Below are 24,733 nucleotides of genomic sequence, written 5' to 3'. Positions count from 1 at the left end.
AATGTGATCTGATCTTCATCTAAGTCACAACAATAGACAATCACCGTCTGCTTAAACTAATAACACACAAAGATTTAAATATTACCATGTTTTTATTGAACACACCATGTAAACATTCACAGTGCAGGTGCAAAAAGTATGTGAACCCCTAGACTTATGACATCTCCAAGAGCTAATTAGAGTGAGGTGTCAGCCAACTGGAGTCCAATCAATGAGATGAGATTGGAGGTGTTGGTTACAGCTGCCCTGCCCTATAAAAAACACACACCAGTTCTGGGTTTGCTTTTCACAAGAAGCATTGCCTGATGTGAATGATGCCTCGCACAAAAGAGCTCTCAGAAGACCTACGATTAAGAATTGTTGACTTGCATAAAGCTGGAAATGGTTATAAAAGTATCTCCAAAAGCCTTGCTGTTCATCAGTCCACGGTAAGACAAATTGTCTATAAATGGAGAAAGTTCAGCACTGCTGCTACTCTCCCTAGGAGTGGCCGTCCTGTAAAGATGCCTTTAAGAGCACAGCGCAGACTGCTCAATGAGGTGAAGAAGAATCCTAGAGTGTCAGCTAAAGACTTACAAAAGTCTCTGGCATATGCTAACATCCCTGTTAGCGAATCTACGATACGTAAAACACTAAACAAGAATGGATTTCATGAAAGGATACTACGGAGGAAGCCTACTGCTGGCCAAAACGGCCCCAAAAAAAAACAAAAACATTGCTGCACGTTTACAGTTTGCACAAGCGCACTTGGATGTTCCACAACAGTACTGGCAAAATATTCTGTGGACAGATGAAACCAAAGTTAAGTTGTTTGGAAGAAACACACAACACTATGTGTGGAGAAAAAGAGGCGCAGCACACAAACGTCAAAAGCTCATCCCAACTGTGAAGTATGGTGGTGGGGGCATCATGGTTTGGGGCTGCTTTGCTGCTTCAGGGCCTAGACGGATTGCTATCATCGAAAGAAAAATGAATTCCCAAGTTTATCAAGACATTTTGCAGGAGAACTTAAGGCCATCTGTCCACCAGCTGAAGCTCAACAAAAGATGGGTGTTGCACCGGACAACGACCCAAAGCATAGAAGTAAATAAACAACAGAATGGCTTAAACAGAAGAAAATATGCCTTCTGGAGTGGCCCAGTCAGAGTCCTGACCTCAACCCGATTGAGATGCTGTGGCATGACCTCAAGAAAGCGATTCACACCAGAAATCCCAAGAATATTGCTGAACTGAAACAGTTCTGTAAAGAGGAATGGTCAAGAATTACTCCTGACTAGAGATGAGCGAACTTCTGTTTTAAGTTCGGCGTCTAAAGTTCGGGGGCGGGTTAGCGGAGAATCCCGATCTGGAACCGGATATGGATTCCGACTTCCGTTGTGGTCCGTGGTAGCGGAATCAATAATGGCCGATTATTGATTCCGCTACCACGGACCACAACGGAAGTCGGAATCCATATCCGGTTCCAGATCGGGATTCTCCGCTAACCCGCCCCCGAACTTTAGACGCCGAACTTAAAACAGAAGTTCGCTCATCTCTACTCCTGACCGTTGTGCACGTCTGAGCTGCAACTACAGGAAACGTTTGGTTGAAGTTATTGCTGCCAAAAGAGGTTCAACCAGTTATTAAATCCAAGGGTTCACATACTTTTTCCACCTGCATTGTAAATGTTTACATGGTGTGTTCAATAAAAACATGGTAACATTTAATTCTTTGTGTGTTATTAGTTTAAGCAGACTGTGATTGTCTATTGTTGTGACTTAGATGAAGATCAGATCACATTTTATTACAAATTTGTGCAGAAATCCATATCATTCCAAAGGGTTCACATACTTTCTTGCAACTGTATTTATGGAATTGAATTACAAAGTCTATATACCAGCTCCAACTATAACCTTACATACCTTTCTTTATCCACACATACTTGGACAGGGTAGGACTGGTTACTTTTATTTCCTGTCGCCAACTGGCCATAAGAGTTGGCTCCCCAAGCATACAATATACCTTCATCTGTCAATGCCAGAGTATGTGCATAGCCGCAGACAATCTGGAAAAACAATGGATATCAGCTACAGAAAATAAACCACACATTTAGGCCAATTTCACATAAGCAAATTCAGTAGTAGAAATAAGCTCCATTTGTCAAAGGTATTTCCCATCCGAATGCTGCTCCTGTGACATGGACCCACAGCGTTATAATGATTTATAATGCTGTGTGTTCCTGCCTGACCTCAACTCTAATGATTTGTACTGACAACATTATGCAAGTACAGATCATTAGATCTGAGGTCATTATAATGCTGTGGGTCCATGTCATAGGAGCAGCATTCAGGACGGGAAATACCTGACACACGGAGCGTATTTCTCGCATTGAATACACTTGTGTGAAATTGGCTTTAGGTGGTATTAACATTCAAGAGATTCCTAGGAAATAACAGTAAGGGCTAAAGAGTGCCATACATTCAGTGTATTCACACCATGTAGTAATGTTCCTGCTTAATGTGGCTTTTATGGGATATAGCAGGGATTGAGCAAAACCACCTGTATGTAGAGTTGCAAGGGCAGAATTGGTAAGATTGATTTTAAGGTCAAGTCCACACACTGTAGAACATTTCTGCCACCGATTTCACCATTAATGTAGCAAATCCACAACCAAATCTGCTGGATACATGCAGATTTTGTGTGATTGATTGATTGATGTATGATGCATTGCAAAGGTGAAATATGCAGAAAAACCAACATATTGTTGGTTCAAAAATCTGCAGAGCCCTCAATTCCCTTATTTATTTATTTTTTACATCTGGTGTCTTTCAAACCCACCCGGAGAGCTGCTAACGCTTCTATGTACAGAACAAGAAATTATACAAGAGGTGGAAGAGACCTGTAGACTGACTTTACTGGTGCACAGTATTATGTGTTTATTTTATATATCGCCTCCCTAATATTTCTGCATTAGGAGATAAACCAGGAATGTATTCTCCAGAACACCAGCGGCGAGATACTCCTGCTATGGTAAAGTAAACACACCTGTTCCACGCGAATCCCTTGAAGGCCTGCTATTCTGCACGGCGTTGGCTGGTTTCCACTGCTACCCAGCCCCAGCTGTCCATTTCCATTGTAGCCCCACGCATAAACCTTATCAAAACAAGAAGAAAGATAAAGAGAGCGCAATTCTTGGGAGGGCGATGACTAAAGCAGACCATGCTATCACTGCGTTATTTTATCAGATTACAATAACCAGATGCGGAGGAAGAATGAACAGTCAGCATTTTCTCTGTAGGGCGTTTATAGTTTATGAATGTTATAATCTGTACACTTCCTTAATTTGCAGTTAAGTGCTTTATGTTCTTGAGTCTTCTGGGCGAGGAAAGCACGAACATAGATTTATGCAATGGAGTTATTATACTTGTGCTATGAGATAGTGGAAATCATTTCACACTTGACTTACTTGGGTACACATGTCCTTATGAAGATCTTTATTTTCTTAATTTATTATTTATATTGTATTAAAGAGGACCTGTCACCTCTCCTGACAGGTCTGTTTTAATAGCTTCATGCATTCCCCATATACTAACAATTCTGGACCCTCTATTCTTATGACCTATGTTGTGTCATTCCTTTAATATTTCTACTAGAAGTTATGAATTGCTAGCAGTCTGCAGTGGTGAAAGGTCCTCTTTAAGATTAGGGCTGCACAAAATACTGTTGCTGCTAGCAGGGTAAGACTGGCCCACCAGAGTACTAGAGGGTCCTCCTGTGGGCCCAGTCTATAAAGCCATAGTAGGACACAAAGATCCAGGAGGAAAAAAAAGATTTAGAGTTAATCACTTGTCACTAGGGTCTATTTCTTTAAGTCAAAACCTATTAAAAAATTTTGGGATGATATACCGGTAGGTGTTGAGCCCAGAGAATAACTTCCTCTGCTGGTCCCAAGGGACCCCAGTCCTACACTGGCCGTTAGGAGACAGACCACATCCAAGAGCCATTTAGCAATTAGAGCTTCTTTCTCATTTCGAGTGCTGGATTTAACAACACATATACAGAAGAACACCCAATTCAGAAATGGCATTATAGGCAAGCTGTCTATATGCTTATTAGTTGTCCCAGCTGAAGCAGAACCAGCAACCTTGTTCTCCAAAACCAGCAAAGCCTACAGAGAGCCATATCATCCCCATAGCTACAAGCTACAGTGGCTTTAAACACATAACTACAGATAACTACAGAGAAGAAATCCCACCTCTTGTGCCAGAATAAGCACAGACGAGATCTCTGCTGGGGACGTGACCTTACTATTAGGGATGGGGAGGCAGGGGCGTGTAATGCCAGACACTGCAGACCTGGCCTTCCAGAAGATAGGAGCCAGCAGTCATATGCTGTAACTGGGTCTAAGACCTGGCTAAGACTACTTTCACACTAGCGTTTAGTGCGGATCCGTCATGGATCTGCACAGACGGATCCGCACCGATAATACAACCGCATGCATCCTTTCAGAACGGATCCGTCTGTATTATCTTTAACCCTGCCAAAACCGTCTTGAACACCATTAAAAGTCAATGGGGGACGGATCCGTTTTCTATTGTGTCAGTGAAAACGGATCCGTCCCCATTGACTTACATTGTGTGTCATGACGGATCAGTTTGCCTCCGCCTCGTCAGGTGGACACCAAAACGCTGCAAGCAGCATTTTGGTGTCCGCCTCCAGAGCGGAATGGAAACGGAACGGAGGCAAACTGATGTATTCTGAGCGGATCCTTTCAGAATGCATTAGGGCAAAACTGATCACTCGTTTTAGACCGCCTGTGAGCCCTAAACGGATCTCACAAACGGAAAGCCAAAACGCCAGTGTGAAAGTAGCCTAAGATTTGACTTTGATTTAAATGTCCTTTTTTTAAAATAGCTAATTCACCTTTGTACAATATGTATACCACATGATGTGGGCATATAGGAGGAGATTTAGTGTAGTAGGATGCATCAGTTTACAAGACAGCGAAAATTATGTCAATTTTGTCATCTAAATAAAAATGGCTCCCATTTTCCCCGCCAGCCTACATGCTAAAGCGCTGACAAGACTTTTTTGACATGTGACTGCTGCAGCCAATAACTAGCAACTGATGAGAATAGTACTGACCTCACCACTGACTGGTTGTAGTGGTCAAGTGTCAGGGGTTAAAACTAGGGAATCGACCGATATTGATTTTTTAGAGCAGATACCGATAACCTGTGAACTTTCAGGCCGATAGCCAATATTCTGTGCATTTTCATTTAAAAAAATATATATTAAAAAAATTATTTTTCTGTTACAGCGTTCACCACATAGGATTTTATTTTATTTTTTTAAATAGTTTGGAATTTTTGGACGTGCCAATATGTGATAAATTTATTTATTGTTTATATATAAAATTGAGAAAGGGGGTGATTTATACTTAATATTTATTTTTTTATAACTATTTCCCCTCTTAGGGGCTAGAACCTGGGATCTTTTAATCTTTTGTCATAGTCACCCTGATAGAGCTCTATTAGGGTGAATAGGACTTCACACTCTTCCTACTGCCATGTGCATAGTGCACACAGCAGCAGGGAGATTACCATGGCAGCCAGGGTTTCAGTAGTGTACTGGCTGCCATGGTAACCAATCGGAGCCCCGGGATTACACTGCTAGGGCTCCGATCAGAAGCTGCCATTGCCACCAATGAAGAGGAGGGGAGAGCACCCTGTGGCCACTGCCACCAATGATTTTAATGCAGGAGGGGTTGGGGGGGGGGGCGCACTGCGCCATCAATGATTTTAATACTGGTGGGTGGGGGGGGGCGGACTGCACCACCAATGATAATTAACTTTTAATACAGTAGGCTGGGTGCAGAATCACACAGCCGGCACCCTGCCTCTGACTGGGAGCTGCGATCAGCGGCAGCAGTTAACCCCTCAGGTGTGGCACCTGAGGGGTTAACTGCCACTGATAGCAGCTTCCTTTTAATAGAGGCTGGGCTACAGCTATGTGATTCTGCACCTAGCCTCCTGTATTTGTACAAAACGTTAAAGAGGACCTTTTATGGGTCCAAACATAATAAACTAAGTAGCAGAACATGTAGGGATGTCCCTGCACTTACTATTTCTGTCCGGTGCGCCATTGCGCCACTGTGGCCCCCGTTACCTTCTCCTGCGCTGTATGCTAATCACTAGCATCGGAACACCAGGGAGGAGACATCAGCTTCTCTCCCTGGGCGTTCCTTCTCCCTGCCTGTAGCGCTGTCCAATCGCAGAGCAGAACGTCACAGCCAGGGAGAAGGAACGCCCAGGGAGAGAAGCTGATGTCTCCTCCCTGGTGTTCCGATGCTAGTGATTAGCATACAGCGCAGGAGAAGGTAACGGGGGCCACAGCTGTGCAACGGAGCACCGGACAGAAATAGTAAGTGCAGGGACATCCCTGCATTAACCCCTACATGTTCTGCTACTTAGTTTATTATGTTTGGACCCATGAAAGGTCCGCTCATCGGTGGCGCAGTGCGCCCGCCCCTCCTCCTCCAGTTTCTCCTCATTGGCAGCGCGGCATGGGGGGGGGGGGGGGGGGGGGAGAGTGACTCCTTCTCCCCTGTGCTGCTGAGGGAACATGTTCGGCGATAGTGCGCTGGACGCATTATCGGCAAGGTTAGATGTCGATACCGATAACTTTAAAAATCATGAATATCGGCAACTCTGATAATCTATCGATCCCTAGTTAAAACTGGAGCAAGTTAATAAAAAATAAAAAAAAGACTGGTGTGGGGCCAGGGAACAGTCAGCATGGGGATTGGAAGCGACTTGAAAACATTTAAAGGGGTTATGCCATGAATAATGTAAAAAAATAAAAATAAATGATTGATATATTGAGATAGATAGATAGAGATTATATATATATATATTTATACACACATACACACACACACAGTACAGACCAAACGTTTGGACACACCTTCTCATTCAAAGAGTTTTCTTTATTTTCATGACTATGAAAATTGTAGATTCACACTAATGAAGGCATCAAAACTATGAATTAACACATGTGGAATTATATACATAACAAAAAAGTGTGAAACAGCTGAAAATATGTCATATTCTAGGTTCTTCAAAGTAGCCACCTTTTGCTTTGATTACTGCTTTGCACACTCTTGACATTCTCTTGATGAGCTTCAAGAGGTACTCACCTGAAATGGTTTTCACTTCACAGGTGTGCCCTGTCAGGTTTAATAAGTGGGATTTCTTGCCTCATAAATGTGGTTGGGACCATCAGTTGCATTGTGGAGAAGTCAGGTGGATACACAGCTGATAGTCCTACTGAATAGACTGTTAGAATTTGTATTATGGCAAGAAAAAAGCAGCCAAGTAAAGAAAAACGAGTCGCCATCATTACTTTAAGAAATGAAGGTCAGTCAGTACGAAAAATTGGGAAAACTTTGAAAGTGTCCCCAGGTGCAGTCACAAAAACCATCAAGCGCTACAAGGAAACTGGCTCACATGTGGACCGCCCCAGGAAAGGAAGACCAAGAGTCACCTCTGCTGCGGAGGATAAATTCATCCGAGTCACCAGCCTCAGAAATCACAGGTTAACAACAGCTCAGATTAGAGACCAGGTCAATGCCACGAAGAGTTCTAGCAGCAGACACATCTATAGAACAACTGTTAAGAGGAGACTGTGATTCAGGCCTTCATGGTAGAATATCTGCTAGGAAACCACTGCTAAGGACAGGCAACAAGCAGAAGAGACTTGTTTCGGCTAAAGAACACAAGGAATGGACATTAGACCAGTGGAAATCTGTGCTTTGGTCTGATGAATCCAAATTTGAGATCTTTGGTTCCAACCACCGTGTCTTTGTGCGATGCAGAAAAGGTGAACGGATGGACACTACATGCCTGGGCCCCCTCCATGAAGCATGGAGGAGAAGGTGTGATGGTGTGGGGGTGCTTTGCTGGTGACACTGTTGGGGATTTATTCAAATTTGAAGGCATACGAACCAGCATGGCTACCACAGCATCTTGCAGCGGCATGCTATTCCATCCGGTTTGCGTTTAGTTGGACCATCATTTATTTTTCAACAGGACAATGACCCCAAACACACCTCCAGGCTGTGCAAGGGCTATTTGACCAGGAAGGAGAGTGATGGGGTGCTGCGCCAGATGACCTGGCCTCCACAGTCCCCGGACCTGAACCCAATCGAGATGGTTTGGGGTGAGCTGGACCGCAGAGTGAAGGCAAAAGGGCCAACAAGTGCTAAGCATCTCTGGGAACTCCTTCAAGACTGTTGGAAGACCATTTCAGGTGACTACCTCTTGAAGCTCATCAAGAGAATGCCAAGAGTGTGCAAAGTAGTAATCAAAGCAAAAGGTGGCTACTTTGAAGAACCTAGAATATGACATATTTACAGTTGTTTCACACTTTTTTTGTTATGTATATAATTCCACATGTGTTAATTCATAGTTTTGATGCCTTCAGTGTGAATCTACAATTTCCATAGTCATGAAAATAAAGAAAACTCTTTAAATGAGAAGGTGTGTCCAATCTTTTGGTCTGTACTGTATATATAAAATTATGAAAATCATAAATAATTTTGTACATGACAACCTCTTTTAACAAAGCTACAACCATCCCTGTAACTCACTGCTCCAATTGTTCTGCTAGATTTATTTCAAGCTGGCAGCTTAGGGGGGCATACACTTTCTCAGAGGACGTGCCCTTTCTGTTGAAGCTGGTGGCAGTTGAAGGATGGAACTGAGCATGTGCTTCCATTTCAGTGAGCAGCACAGAGAAATTAGAAAAGGAGCAAACAGCAGGTGGCGCTGTACAGCTAGATTTAATTGAATAACTCAGTAGCCATGTTTCGTTACATGCAATTACAAAAGTAGAATATTTTCTTGGGACAACTCCTTTAATGAGGCTGAAAAATCCCTTAACCTTGATATAATAGTATAGAGACTTTGTAGTTGCCATGAATTCATAATCTTTCCCCCATCTTGCTCAACCCCCCTAACAGACCTATCTATCACGATCAATGGCTGCACACTCTCCCTGGTCAACCAAGTCCGCTGCCTTGGAGTGACCTTGGATTCTGCCCTTTCCTTCCGACCGCACATCCAAGCCTTTCCACCACCTGCCGCCTCCAACTCAAAAACATCTCCCGCATCCGTGATTTCCTTAACTTTGAATCTGCGAAAATGGTTGTACATGCCTTCATCATCTCCCGCCTAGACTACTGCAACATTCTCCTCTGTGGCCTTCCATCTAGCACCCCTCCAATCTATCCTCAACTCTGCTGTCCGACTATTCCACCTCTCACCCCATTGCTCTTCTGCCAGTCCCTTCACTGGCTCCCCATTGCCCAGCGAATTCACTTCAAAGTACTAACAAATACATACAAGGCCGTCCATAACCTGTCCCCTCCCTAAATATCTGAGCTATTTTCCCGATATATCCCCACACGCACTCTCCGATCCTCACAAGACCTCCTTCTCTCCTCTCCTCTTATCGTCTCTTCCCACAATCGACTCCAAGATTTCTCCCGTGCATCCCCCCACACTCTGGAACTCGCTACCCCAACATATCAGTCTCTCACCTACAGTGGAATCCTTCAAAAGAAACCTGAAAACCCACCTCTTCAGACAAGCCTACAACCAGTGACCCTGCTGCCTCTATACCGCCATGACCAACTACACCCGCACCTACTGTGTCCTTCTCCCATACCTTCTGTACCAGTTTGTGACTTGTCTTGTTTATGATTAGTGCAATTGTCTGTATTAAGTATGTATACCTCTTCTCATATGTACAGCGCTATGGAATGAATGGCGCTTTAATAATAAATAATAATGCCTGTAATTAACTTTATAATCAAATTATACTATCTAAAAAACATGTTACAATAAGGCCTTGTTAAATTTTTATTGTACTTTGACACTTGCTGCTGAGGTCTGAGCAGTGTATGTCACATACCCCAGGCATGTTCAGCAAGTAGTTGTGAAATTGTGCCTACTTAGCACTTCTAAGTAAAGAAGATCTGTGAGGATTGCTGGGTATGGGAAACACTGTACAGCAAGAGAGAAAATTAAGGAGGCTCATAAAAAAAGCGAAGCTCTATCTTGTGTTTAAGGGGTTGCTAGAGCCATAAATAATTCTATAGACAAAACATACAGAAATATCTTGAATATATGAAAAAATAGAAGATGGCTATGCGTATGGCCTACAGAGCACATTTATACTATGGATTCATTCTCACCATTAACCCTTCTGGCTGCCAAGCAGCATCAAAGCAGTCTGGAATTGGAAGCAACGCACTTCCGCACCTGTAGCAGCGTTCCCAGCAGAGATCGGCGAACCTGTTACACTGCTCTAATAGCCCAAAGCCTCAAGCAGGCTTTGGAGTCTATAAGAGGAATATACCAATACAGGCCACTAAGTGGCAGCACTATATTGTTAGTGAAGTGTTCAATGATGGCCATCAAAAAACACAATGGGCAATCCAATGACTTAAAATAAAAATAAAAAGTTACAAATATATATATATATATATATATATATATATATATATATATATATATATATATATATATATAATATAAAATAAAAACAACAGGCGGCACCACCCTTTAGATATAACGTAAAAAATGGGTGCAAAATCCAGGTACGGCAGCAGGTGCTTACCCAGTAATAAAAGGTACAAAAATTGGACTGCACTCCAAGCAATTCTTTGAAGAAATCTGTGTTTATTCACCCATCAATGGCAAAGCGACGTTTCGGCTCCAACTGAGCCTTTCTCAAGCATTGGTGAACAGTGCATGGCAGGTATATAAAGGTGTGTCCCATATACAATCAATGAAATCACATAATTGATACTTTACAAATAGTATCTATATATAATACATAAATGTGCAAAAACCACAAATCATTCATATTACATAAAGTGACATGTGCTTAATCTAATGACAAGAAATCCAAATTGTGTCATATTACATAAAAATACCAAAAGGTACATGATTGATTGCACCTGTAGCTTATCAACATATCATTTGTATATCAGCTAGAATAGTATCCATGTGCAACAATACAAAGGACTAATGAATTTTACCCTGATAGACGGATGGAGCCCACATATACTGTAGCGCCGATCTGCGCGTCCTGTGCAGTCCAGTGCGCATGTCCCAGCCTGCCCGCGTCATCAGTGGGGGACACGTCCAAGTGCCAAGCCGCCGCCTACAGATGACATCAGCCGCATCTTAGTAACACCCATCGATGTCAGCAGAAGGCCGCGCCTGCGCAATGTCCTCATTGCCGTACAGCCACCATGTTACTCCAGGGAATCCTCAAAGGGAAATAATCTTTATTGCTCATCGAAGTATCCAGCTCTCGTTCTACAGTATCAGTTGCTGTGGTCGCTTACCACTGTACTGCAGGTGGGATGCGTCACCATCTTTTTCAAAAATGATAAACGCACCTCCAATGTTCCCACACAAGCCCCCGGCACGTCAGTGTCGTTGGCCCTGTGGGATCTTACCCAGCTTCACTATGCAACTGTGAGGGTGCTCCTCATTATAGTAGAACGATGCCCACATAAGGACAATAGCAGGCCATATAAAAAGAGTGATTAGGTCACTTCCCCTTTGTTCTATATTGCAGCTGGATGGAACATACGTCTGGACCGCACAAAAATAAAATTATATATATCACTAGAGTAGTTTTTTCTGGGGCTTGTCATCCACTTTCAGGTTCATCCATCTTCCAAAGTACCTTCGGTATAAAATTTGTCTGAAGAAATAATGAAAAGTGTATTAGTGACTGTGTGAATCAAAATCGTGTTTAGATATTACAATATTTAGTTTTTTCTGTATAAAACCAATGAATCAGTCTTACACAAAGAGTGATACACAGCGCTCATCAATGATACATCAGGGCAAACTGCTGACCTCACGTAATCCCACCATATCTGTAATCAATATTTAAGCCAGCAGGATGAAGGCTTTTTAGAGTTTGAATCCACTGCATTTCCTTTTTCTTTAATAAAGCTATCCGATCCCCTCCTCTCCGTGGCATTGGGACATGGTCTATGATCCAGCACCTAAGATCTTTTTCTTTGTGTTTGAATAACCCAAAGTGTCTTGGGACTGGTAAGTCCTTGCGGCCTTTTCTAATTGTGTGACGGTGGTTATTTAATCTGGTTTTCAGATCTGTGGATGTTTCGCCTACGTACAATAGTTGACATGGACAGGATAACACATAAATTACGAATGGGGTATCGCAGGTCAGATGGAATTTTATGGGGAACACTTGTCCCGTCTCAGGGTGTATGAATATTTTGGATCTCCGGATCAGGCCACAGTTGACACAATGTAGACACGGATAACAACCCGTGCCCAATGGTGCCGACGTGGTCTGTATCACCCTAGATTTTGAGCCTACATCGGCCCTTACTAGTTGATCTCTAATGTTCCGAGGTCTACGGTAGGCACACAAAGGAGAGGTTGCAAATTCAGGTATCATTTTAAGGCAACTACCTAATATGGACCAATGTCTTTTTATGATTTTACTGATCGAATCACTATACTCTGTATACGTGGAGACAAACGTAATTTTATTCTGTTTCGTCTTGTTGACATTATCCTGTAATATAGAATCACGGTCCATAGCCAACACCTTCTGTTTCTGTTCAATAAGTAATTTATTGGGATAGCCCCGTTGTCTAAATTTAATGACCATGTTGTCAACCGTCTGCTCAAGGGCGTCACTGTTAGCTACAATTCGTTTAGCTCTTAAGAATTTCGAGTGTGGGAGGTGTTTCACCATGCTGCGGGGGTGGCAGCTTTCATACCTCAGTATCATGTTCCTATCCGTGGACTTCGTATACAATGATGTGGTGAGCTTACCATTGGAGATCACCACATTAGTATCAAGGAACTGAACTGAGGTATCAGAGTATGTCACGGTGAATTGTAATTCACTATCGATCCCATTTAAGTAATGGTGAAAGTCCAACAATTGTTCCTCCGTACCTGTCCAGATGAGGAAGATGTCGTCTATGTATCGCCACCAGCCCGAGAGATGCTGGGCATGGTGGGACCCATAGACGACATCTTCCTCAAAACGGCGCATGAATATGTTGGCATACGTTGGGGCCACATTGGACCCCATCGCCACGCCGCGTTTTTGGACATAAAACGTATCCTGAAAAAGAAAATAATTATATTCAAGTACTATCCTCAGGAGCGAGATGACAAACGAGCTCGCCTCGGGCGTCATAGATGACGCGTCCAACATATTTTGTACCGCTGTGATGCCCTTATGATGGTTTATAGAAGTGTATAGAGACACCACGTCAAATGATGCCAAAGTGATCTCGCTAGTCATATCCAAGTTTACAGCATTGAGCTTCTTCAAAAAATCAGATGTGTCCCTAATATAGGACTGACCCCCTGTGGAGAAATTGCGTAGCACTCTATCTAGAAAGATAGATACATGGCAAAACACTGAATCAGTGCCAGAAACAATGGGGCGCCCGGGTGGGTCCACCATTGTTTTATGCACTTTCGGCAGGACATAGATCACTGGAGTGATGGGGTGGGAGACTGTAAGATATTCCCTGAGACCCTCATCTATAATACCTGCTTGTGTTGCATCTGTCAAACATTCCTCAATTAAACGCATAATATTAAATTTAGGATCATAAGATATCTCACTATATACATTTTCATCACTGAGTTGCCTTAGGATCTCTTTGGTATATTTGGAGGTGTCAAGCACCACAACGGCACCGCCTTTATCGGCTGGTTTTATCGTGAGCTCAGTATCCCTCTTCAATTCCGTCAATGCATGTATCTCAGCCGTGGTGAGATTGGGGAACCTGAAGCTCTCAGTACGTGGAAGAGCCCTCAGGGCACCAATCTCATTTTTGACAGCTGAGATATATGCATCGATGGCTGGTTCATTTACTGTTGGATTAAAGTAACTTTTCTTTGACAAATTGAACATTTTACATGTAAATTCACTGGACCTTGTTGTCTGTTCACCACCCTGCCCTTGGAACCACACTTTAAGCTTAATAGAGCGGAAAAAATTACATAAGTCAGACTCAACATCTAACCAATTAATCTTTGCATTGGGGCAAAAGGATAATCCTTTTGATAAAACAGATAACTGTGCAGGTGTCAATATTTTAAAGGAAAGGTTAATTACCGCTATTTCTTCTTTTTTTGAATTTGAGTCCTGGTTTTCATATTGCGACTTCTGTTGGTCTCTTCTACGTCGGCGGCCACCTCTCCTGGTTCGTCTCCTCTTGTTGTATGGGAATCCATTTTGTTCCCTAAAAAAAAACTTCTGGCTCCCCTTTGTGTATCTGGATATTTTTTCTCACTTTTTTATTGTCCCTCATATTGTTGAACGGGGGATTGCCAGGTTGCCAGCTGTAGATATCTCCCTTCTTGTAGTCTTCAATGTCGCGTGCCCACTTGATCCTTTTTCCATCCTCTAACTCCATCTGTAACTGTTGTAGTTGCCCCTTTAGATTTTCTTTGAACTCGGTAACTTGCTCCTCAGTCATATGTGCGCAGAGCTGTTGTTCAATCTGTGCCATGTCAATGGTCAGTACAGCGACCTCTTCTTGTAGAAATTCAATGTTTAATAATATGAAATCCATGGAATATTCATTGGACAGAGCTTCAAAGCGTTTGCAATAAGGGTCACTGTGTGCGAACAAATTGGGACGGAGATGTGATCGCATTCCTCTCGGAATACGCTGCTCTTTATAGTAGTGTCCGAGGGTCGTCATATGCAGTTTTAACGATAGTGTCCGTCTTGACACTATCTAAGAGCAGCGTATTCCGAGAGGAATGCGATCACATCTCCGTCCCAATTTGTTCTCACACAGTGACCCTTATTGCAAACGCTTTGAAGCTCTGTCCAATAAATATTCCATGGATTTCATATTATTAAACATTGAATTTCTACAAGAAGGTCGCTGTACTGACCATCGACATGGCACAGATTGAACAACAGCTCTGCGCACATATGACTGAGGAGCAAGTTACCAAGTTCAAAGAAAATCTAAAGGGGCAACTACAACAGTTACAGATGGAGTTAGAGGATGGAAAAAGGATCAAGTGGGCACGCGACATTGAAGACTACAAGAAGGGAGATATCTACAGCTGGCAACCTGGCAATCCCCCGTTCAACAATATGAGGGACAATAAAAAAAGTGAGAAAAAATATCCAGATACACAAAGGGGAGCCAGCAGTTTTTTTAGGGAACAAAATGGATTCCCATACAACAAGAGGAGACAAACCAGGAGAGGTAGCCGCCGACGTAGAAGAGACCAACAGAAGTCGCAATATGAAAACCAGGACTCAAATTCAAAAAAAGAAGAAATAGCGGTAATTAACCTTTCCTTTAAAATATTGACACCTGCACAGTTATCTGTTTTATCAAAAGGATTATCCTTTTGCCCCAATGCAAAGATTAATTGGTTAGATGTTGAGTCTGACTTATGTAATTTTTTCCGCTCTATTAAGCTTAAAGTGTGGTTCCAAGGGAAGGGTGGTGAACAGACAACAAGGTCCAGTGAATTTACATAAAATGTTCAATTTGTCAAAGAAAAGTTACTTTAATCCAACAGTAAATGAACCAGCCATCGATGCATATATCTCAGCTGTCAAAAATGAGATTGGTGCCCTGAGGGCTCTTCCACGTACTGAGAGCTTCAGGTTCCCCAATCTCACCACGGCTGAGATACATGCATTGACGGAATTGAAGAGGGATACTGAGCTCACGATAAAACCAGCCGATAAAGGCGGTGCCGTGGTGGTGCTTGACACCTCCAAATATACCAAAGAGATCCTAAGGCAACTCAGTGATGAAAATGTATATAGTGAGATATCTTATGATCCTAAATTTAATATTATGCGTTTAATTGAGGAATGTTTGACAGATGCAACACAAGCAGGTATTATAGATGAGGGTCTCAGGGAATATCTTACAGTCTCCCACCCCATCACTCCAGTGATCTATGTCCTGCCGAAAGTGCATAAAACAATGGTGGACCCACCCGGGCGCCCCATTGTTTCTGGCACTGATTCAGTGTTTTGCCATGTATCTATCTTTCTAGATAGAGTGCTACGCAATTTCTCCACAGGGGGTCAGTCCTATATTAGGGACACATCTGATTTTTTGAAGAAGCTCAATGCTGGAAACTTGGATATGACTAGCGAGATCACTTTGGCATCATTTGACGTGGTGTCTCTATACACTTCTATAAACCATCATAAGGGCATCACAGCGGTACAAAATATGTTGGACGCGTCATCTATGACGCCCGAGGCGAGCTCGTTTGTCATCTCGCTCCTGAGGATAGTACTTGAATATAATTATTTTCTTTTTCAGGATACGTTTTATGTCCAAAAACGCGGCGTGGCGATGGGGTCCAATGTGGCCCCAACGTATGCCAACATATTCATGCGCCGTTTTGAGGAAGATGTCGTCTATGGGTCCCACCATGCCCAGCATCTCTCGGGCTGGTGGCGATACATAGACGACATCTTCCTCATCTGGACAGGTACGGAGGAACAATTGTTGGACTTTCACCATTACTTAAATGGGATCGATAGTGAATTACAATTCACCGTGACATACTCTGATACCTCAGTTCAGTTCCTTGATACTAATGTGGTGATCTCCAATGGTAAGCTCACCACATCATTGTATACGAAGTCCACGGATAGGAACATGATACTGAGGTATGAAAGCTGCCACCCCCGCAGCATGGTGAAACACCTCCCACACTCGAAATTCTTAAGAGCTAAACGAATTGTAGCTAACAGTGACGCCCTTGAGCAGACGGTTGACAACATGGTCATTAAATTTAGACAACGGGGCTATCCCAATAAATTACTTATTGAACAGAAACAGAAGGTGTTGGCTATGGACCGTGATTCTATATTACAGGATAATGTCAACAAGACGAAACAGAATAAAATTACGTTTGTCTCCACGTATACAGAGTATAGTGATTCGATCAGTAAAATCATAAAAAGACATTGGTTCATATTAGGTAGTTGCCATAAAATGATACCTGAATTTGCAACCTCTCCTTTGTGTGCCTACCGTAGACCTCGGAACATTAGAGATCAACTGGTAAGGGCTGATGTAGGCTCAAAATCTAGGGTGATACAGACCACGTTGGCACCATTGGGCACGGGTTGTTATCCGTGTCTACATTGTGTCAACTGTGGCCTGATCCGGAGATCCAAAATATTCATACACCCTGAGACGGGACAAGTGTTCCCCATAAAATTCCATCTGACCTGCGATACCCCATTCGTAATTTATGTGTTATCCTGTCCATGTCAACTATTGTACGTAGGCGAAACATCCACAGATCTGAAAACCAGATTAAATAACCACCGTCACACAATTAGAAAAGGCCGCAAGGACTTACCAGTCCCAAGACACTTTGGGTTATTCAAACACAAAGAAAAAGATCTTAGGTGCTGGATCATAGACCATGTCCCAATGCCACGGAGAGGAGGGGATCGGATAGCTTTATTAAAGAAAAAGGAAATGCAGTGGATTCAAACTCTAAAAAGCCTTCATCCTGCTGGCTTAAATATTGATTACAGATATGGTGGGATTACGTGAGGTCAGCAGTTTGCCCTGATGTATCATTGATGAGCGCTGTGTATCACCCTTTGTGTAAGACTGATTCATTGTTTTTATACAGAAAAAACTAAATATTGTAATATCTAAACACGATTTTGATTCACACAGTCACTAATACACTTTTCATTATTTCTTCAGACAAATTTTATACCGAAGGTACTTTGGAAGATGGATGAACCTGAAAGTGGATGACAAGCCCCAGAAAAAACTACTCTAGTGATATATATAATTTTATTTTTGTGCAGTCCAGACGTATGTTCCATCCAGCTGCAATATAGAACAAAGGGGAAGTGACCTAATCACTCTTTTTATATGGCCTGCTATTGTCCTTATGTGGGCATCGTTCTACTATAATGAGGAGCACCCTCACAGTTGCATAGTGAAGCTGGGTAAGATCCCACAGGGCCAACGACACTGACGTGCCGGGGGCGTGTGTGGGAACATTGGAGGTGCGTTTATCATTTTTGAAAAAGATGGTGACGCTTCCCACCTGCAGTACAGTGGTAAGCGACCACAGCAACTGATACTGTAGAACGAGAGCTGGATACTTAGATGAGCAATAAAGATTATTTCCCTTTGAGGATTCCCTGGAGTAACATGGTGGCCGTACGGCAATGAGGACATTGCGCAGGCGCGGCCTTCTGCTGACATCGATGGGCGTTACTAAGGTGCGGCTGATGTCATCTGTAGGCGGCGGCTTGGCACTTGGACGTGTCCCCCACTGATGACGCGGGCAGGCTGGGACATGCGCACTGGACTGCACAGGACGCGCCGATCAGGGTAAAATTCATTAGTCCTTTGTATTGTTGCACATGGATACTATTCTAGCTGATATACAAATGATATGTTGATAAGCTACAGGTGCAATCAATCATGTACCTTTTGGTATTTTTATGTAATATGACAATTTGGATTTCTTGTCATTAGATTAAGCACATGTCACTTTATGTAATATGAATGATTTGTGGTTTTTGCACATTTATGTATTATATATAGATACTATTTGTAAAGTATCAATTATGTGATTTCATTGATTGTATATGGGATACACCTTTATATACCTGCCATGCACTGTTCACCAATGCTTGAGAAAGGCTCAGTTGGAGCCGAAACGTCGCTTTGCCATTGATGGGTGAATAAACACAGATTTCTTCAAAGAATTGCTTGGAGTGCAGTCCAATTTTTGTACATTATATATATATTTGTATATATATATATATATATATATATATATATATATATATATATATATATACACACACACACACACACATATACATACATACATACATACACACACACACACACATAAATAAAATATAATAATTATATATATAAAAAAAAAAAAAGTTCAAATCACCCCCCTTTCCTTAAAATAAAAAACAAACATGGGCATCACCGCATGCGAAAATGCCCATACAATTAGAATATAACAATATTAATGCAATTTTTTGTCACTTCATCTCCGCAATAATTTTTTCCCCTCGTCCTATGACAGCACCAGGAGAGAGGGTCCTCCGTCCAGGACAGGAAACCCACATATACAGTCAGGCCCATAAATTTTGGGACACCGACAATTCTAACATTTTTGGCTCTATACGCCACCACAATGGATTTGAAATGAAACAAACAAGATGTGCTTTAACGGAAGACTGTCAGCCTTAATTTGAGGGTATTTACATCCAAATCAGGTGTAGGAATTCGTTTGCATGTGTGCCTCCCACTTGTTAATGGGCCAAACGTAATGGGACAATTGGCTTTGCAGCTGCTCCATGGCCGGGAGTGTGTTATTCCCTCATTATCCCAATTACAATGAGCAGATAAAAGGCCCAGAGTTAATTTCAAGTGTTCTATTTGCATATGGAATTTGTTGCTGTCAACTCTCAAGAGGAGACCAAAGAGCTGTCACCATCAGTGAAGCAAGCCATCATTAGGCTGAAAAAAAAACAAGAAAAAAAACCATCAGAGAGATAGCAAAAACATTAGGCGTGGCCAAAACAACTGTTTGGAACAGTCTTAAGAAGGAACACCAAAAGACCCGGAAGACTACGGAAAACAACTGTGGTGGATGACCGAAGAATTCTTTCCCTGGTGAAGAAAACACCTTTCACAACAGTTAGCCAGATCAAGAACACTCTCCAGGAGGTAGGTGTATGTGTGTCAAAGTCAACAATCAAGAGAAGACTTCACCAGAGTGAATACAGAGGGTTCACCACAAGATGTAAACTATTGGTGAGCCTCAAAAACAGGAAGGCCAGATTAGAGTTTGCCAAACGACATCTAAAAAAGCCTTCACAGTTCTGGAACAACATCCTATGGACAGATGGGACCAAGATCAACTTATACCAGAGTGATGGGAAGAGAAGAGTATGGAGAAGTAAAGGAACTGCTCATGATCCTAAGCTTACCACCTCATCAGTGAAGCATGGTGGTGGTAGTGTCATGGCGTGGGCATGTATGGCTGCCAATGGAACTGGTTCTCTTGTATTTATTGATGATGTGACTGCTGACAAAAACAGCGGGATGAATTCTGAAGTGTTTCGGGCAATATTATCTGCTCATATTCAACCAAATGCTTCAGAACTCATTGGACGGCGCTTCACAGTGCAGATTGATAATGACCGAAAGCAACCAAAGAGTTTTTTAAGGGAAAGAAGTGGAATGTTACGCAATGGCCAAGTCAATCACTTGACCTGAATCAGATTGAGCATGTATGCCCCAAGAGAAAATGCCCCAAGAACAAGCAGGAACTGAAGACAGTTACAGTAGAGGCCTGGCAGAGCATCACCAGGGATTAAACCCAGCGTCTGGTGATGTCTATGCGTTCCAGACTTCAGGCTGTAATTGACTGCAAAGGATTGTCAACCAAGTATTAAAAAGTGAAAGTTTGATTTATGATTATTCTGTCCCATTACATTTGGTCCTTTAACAAGTGGGAGGCACATATGCAAACTGTTGTAATTCCTACACCGTTCACCTGATTTGGATGTAAATACCCTCAAATTAAAGCCGACAGTCTGCACGTAAAGCACATCTTGTTTGGGCTTAGATTATGTCCGTTTCCGGGGGGAGTGGCTAGCCAGCGATGTGAGAAGCTGCAGGTCCGTTAAGCTCCGGAGCACCCTCGGCCTGTTATCCTGACCGACCACCGTGACTCTACTAAGACACCCAAAAGGTTGCTGGCGGTGTGCCGAGTCCTCTGGTACCCAGATCGTGGCGAATAGCGCACAGATGGCTGGGCGGAGAGGAGCGAAAGGAGCCGACAAAGAAATCCAAGATGGCGCCGCCCCGATACTCCGAGGCGCCGGGAGCGCGCAGGAGAGATGCAGCGTGAGGCGGCAGCTAAGCTAGGCAAGTTTGCCCGCAACTTACACACTCCCCTGGCGAATATTGTCTCTGCTGGGCACATTAATCACCCTGATGAAGACGACCCTGACTCTGGAGGAGAAAGTGCTGCAGATATGGTTGGAGCTGGGAACTCCTCCCCTGCCACTGCGGGTGATCCACAGCTGTCCTGCCAGACCAGAGCTGAATCTGAGACCTTGAATCCAGAACCTGATGAACCCACTCTTAAAGATGTTCTGCAAGCTATAGCCAAATGCAGCAAGTCCTTAACTACTCTTACCATGCAAGTGGGCACTATTAAAGAAGATGTGTCTATAGTGCGCCATGATTTGAAACGGCTGGTGGAACGCACTACTGCTTTAGAAGGTCGTGGGGGGGGGGACTGGAAGATGCCATACCTCCTCTTAGGAGGGACACCGCTGAACACGCTCGCAAACTAGATGCCATAACAGCTAAACAAGACGATTTGGAAAACAGTCTGCGTAGAAATAATGTACGAATTGTGGGAGTGCCAGAGAAGGTGGAGGGGGTCGAACCCTACTGATTTCTTTGAAAATTGGATTAAAGAACAATTCGTCCCGGATACGCTGACCCCACTATTTGCCATCAAAAGAACTCCACGGGTCCCGACCCAGCCCTTGCCACCAGGTGCTCCCCCCAGACCTGTGCTCATGAAGCTACTTCACTACAAGGACGAGGACATGATCCTCAGAAAGGCTCGTGACCTGCCTGCATTAGCTATTAATGGTCAGAAGGTGTCTGTTTCCTGACTACTCCATGGAGGTCCAAAAACGGAGGGAGATATTTCTGGATATAAAACGTCACCTACGTGGAATAAATGTGCCTTACGCGATGCTCTACCCAGCGAAATTGAGAGTAGTTGCTTTTGGAGCCACTACCTTCTTTGAAGATCCAAAAGAGGCGATGCGCTGGTTGGACCGACATGAGCGACAACTCCAGGCAGTGGCTCCACGGGTGGATGGAGATTGACACGAACTCGTTCCTGACCATCGTGGATCACTTGAGTATATAGCCTTGAATATGTGCCTGGGAAAGTGATCCTGTCTCTTTTAGCCAATGTGTGCTGGTGTGTTTGGTTTGATTGCACCGTTTTCCTTTCCTATTGAGAGATATGGGGAGTCTGTGGAGGATGTATGGGTTGGTTGGTTTTAAAGTTATACTGTACCCATGTATGCTGAGGGGGCCAAGGAGGAGGATACAGAGGGTTCCGAGGGCTACAGTCAAGATCTCTTGGATTTTTCAGAGGTACCCGTTATCTGCTCATCTACTGATAATTGGTGAATATGGCTAGTTCAGTTAAAATCTTGAGCTGGAATGTGAGAGGGATTAAGGATGCTAACTAGAAGCAAGCGGTTTTAGATACTGTATGTCAATATCAACCCTTGCTTTGTTGTTTACAGGAAACACATCTATTGCCCTCTAAAGTTCACTTGCTCACTCCTTCTTGGGCTGGGCATAGTTTTCATGCCACTTACTCGACATATGCCAGGGGAGTAAGTATTCTAGTCCATAGGACTATCCCGTTTACCTGCATCAATAAATCGGATTGATGACGAAGGGCGGTATATATACCTACACTGCACTTTCTTTAATGTAGAGTGCGTTCTTATAGGAATTTATATCCCTCCGCCCTACTCGTCACTGATTATTAAAAAGATGATCTCTTATAATGCTGACCTCCCGCATGTTCCTACTCTACTTTTTGGCGATTTTAATGCTGTACCATGTCAAAAACTAGACAGGCTTAGCCATTCCCCTGAGGTGCTTGGTGAGGGAGTTACCCTTTTTGGACGCTTGATAAGGGAGGCGGCACTTCTTGACTTCTGGAGACTGAGAAATATGGATATATGGCAATATTCCTGCCACTCTAGTTCATATGGCTCCTTGTCCAGGATTGATTTAGTGCTGGGCAATGAGACAATCGGTCGCCTTATCCAGGATGTTACGTATCTCCCCAGGAGGCTATCTGATCATTCTCCGTTACTGACTGTTACTCTGCAGCCCACTGCCTCACACTTGATAGTTTGGGACGCGTTGAAAGCTTTTTGCGCGGCCTCTTAATAGCGAAGGTCAATGGAAAGAAAAAAGAAACTAGGGAAAAAGTAAGGAGCCTGCTACATGATATGGCAGAGAAGGAAGCTGAGTTTATAAAGAACCCATCTATAGAAGTGGAAAGAAGCTCAGAGTGCGCTAAATGATAGACTATTGTTAAATGCACAGAACAAGAGATTTTTTCAAAAACAACGGTATTATGAGGGAGAAAAGGCGGGTAGACTTTTAGCTCTCTTAACCAAAGCCCAACACCAATCCAGCTTTATAGCGGCTCTGCGTAATACTGATGGGGCAATATGTACCTCCTCAGAACAAATTACAGGGATCATGCAATCCTTCTATTCTAACTTATATTCCTCGAAAGTCACTACGTCTGAAACTCAGATAGGGAACTTTCTTACACCGCTCGGACTCCCTACTATTACGCAGGACCAGCAGTCCCAGTTAGACGCTCCCATCTCCCTTCTGGAGTTAGAAGCGGCATTAGGAGATATGTCCAATAACAAGGCACCCGGGGGAGATGGCCTTCCGGCTGAAGTATACAAAACTTATGCTTCAGTACTTCTACCCCAATTACTAGAGGTATTCAAAGACGCTCAGATTAGTAATGCACTTCCAGCTTCAATGAATGAAGCCATCATTGTGGTTATCCCTAAACTAGGGAAAGATGTCCTGGAGCCAGAATCTTACCGGCCCATCTCTCTGCTACAGGTAGACGTCAAACTATTGGCGAAAGTCTTGGCCAACCAGTTGAACTCTGTGATTCACTCTGATCAAGCCGGGTTTATACCCAACATGTACACTGCAGTAAATATAAGACGATTGTACCTAAATATTCAGGTGGGTCAGATCCATGCGTCAGGTGCGGCGGTCGCATCTCTTGTCTGAAGCATTTTCAGTTCCAGGTTCAACCATTCAGGATTTCCATGGCCCCTCGCATCTTCACGAAACTGGTAGCAGAGAACGGCTGCCCATATAAGGGAAAGAGACGTCCTATTTGTCCTGGACGACTGTCGTACCTGGACGACTTTTTGATTATTGCTCAGTCTAAACAGACTTGTCTCACCCAGGTTATTACTATTCTGAACTCTCTAGGTTGGGTGATCAATACGGAAAAATCCAGGATGGTTCCTGGGCAGATTACTGAACTCTTCCATTCAGAAATCCTTTCTACCCCCAAAGAAGGTCCAGAAACTAAGGTCAGTGATAGATCTTGTTCGGAAACCATATACAGTTGCAAGAAAAGTATGTGAACTCTTTGGAATGATATGGATTTCTACACAAAATAGTCATAAAATGTGATCTGATCTTCATCTAAGTCAAAACAATAGACAATCACAGTCTGCTTAAACTAATAACACACAAAGAATTAAATGTTACCATGTTTTTATTGAACACACCATGTAAACATTCACAGGTGGAAAAAGTATGTGAACCCCTAGACTAATGACATCTCCAAGAGCGAGGTGCCAAATGGAGTCCAATCAATGAGATGAGATTGGCGGTGTTGCTTAAAGCTGCCCTGACCTATTAAAAAAAAAAAAAAAAAACACACACACACACACACACACACACACACGCCAGTTTTGGGTTTGCTTTTCACAAGAAGCATTGCCTGATGTGAATGATGCCTCGCACAAAAGAGCTCTCAGAAGA

General features: G+C 43.1%; 1 protein-coding gene across 2 annotated transcripts in view; it reads right to left on the bottom strand.

Annotated features, from left to right (window-relative positions):
• Positions 1-24,733, bottom strand: part of RCBTB2 (RCC1 and BTB domain containing protein 2) — a 99,103-nt gene that overhangs the window by 52,791 nt on the left and 21,579 nt on the right. For both annotated transcript variants that reach the window (XM_044285973.1, XM_044285975.1), the window contains exons 7-8: positions 3,025-3,132; positions 1,902-2,044 (exon numbers count right to left, since the gene is read on the bottom strand). In XM_044285973.1, the coding sequence (XP_044141908.1) occupies positions 1,902-2,044; positions 3,025-3,132 (251 nt within the window). The remainder of the gene's footprint in view (positions 1-1,901; positions 2,045-3,024; positions 3,133-24,733) is intronic.

Source organism: Bufo gargarizans, chromosome 3 (genome assembly GCF_014858855.1).
Source record: "Bufo gargarizans isolate SCDJY-AF-19 chromosome 3, ASM1485885v1, whole genome shotgun sequence".
Lineage (NCBI taxonomy): Eukaryota > Metazoa > Chordata > Amphibia > Anura > Bufonidae > Bufo > Bufo gargarizans.
Note: the sequence above shows the minus strand (reverse complement) of the source record. Positions and strands in the feature narration are given on the sequence as shown.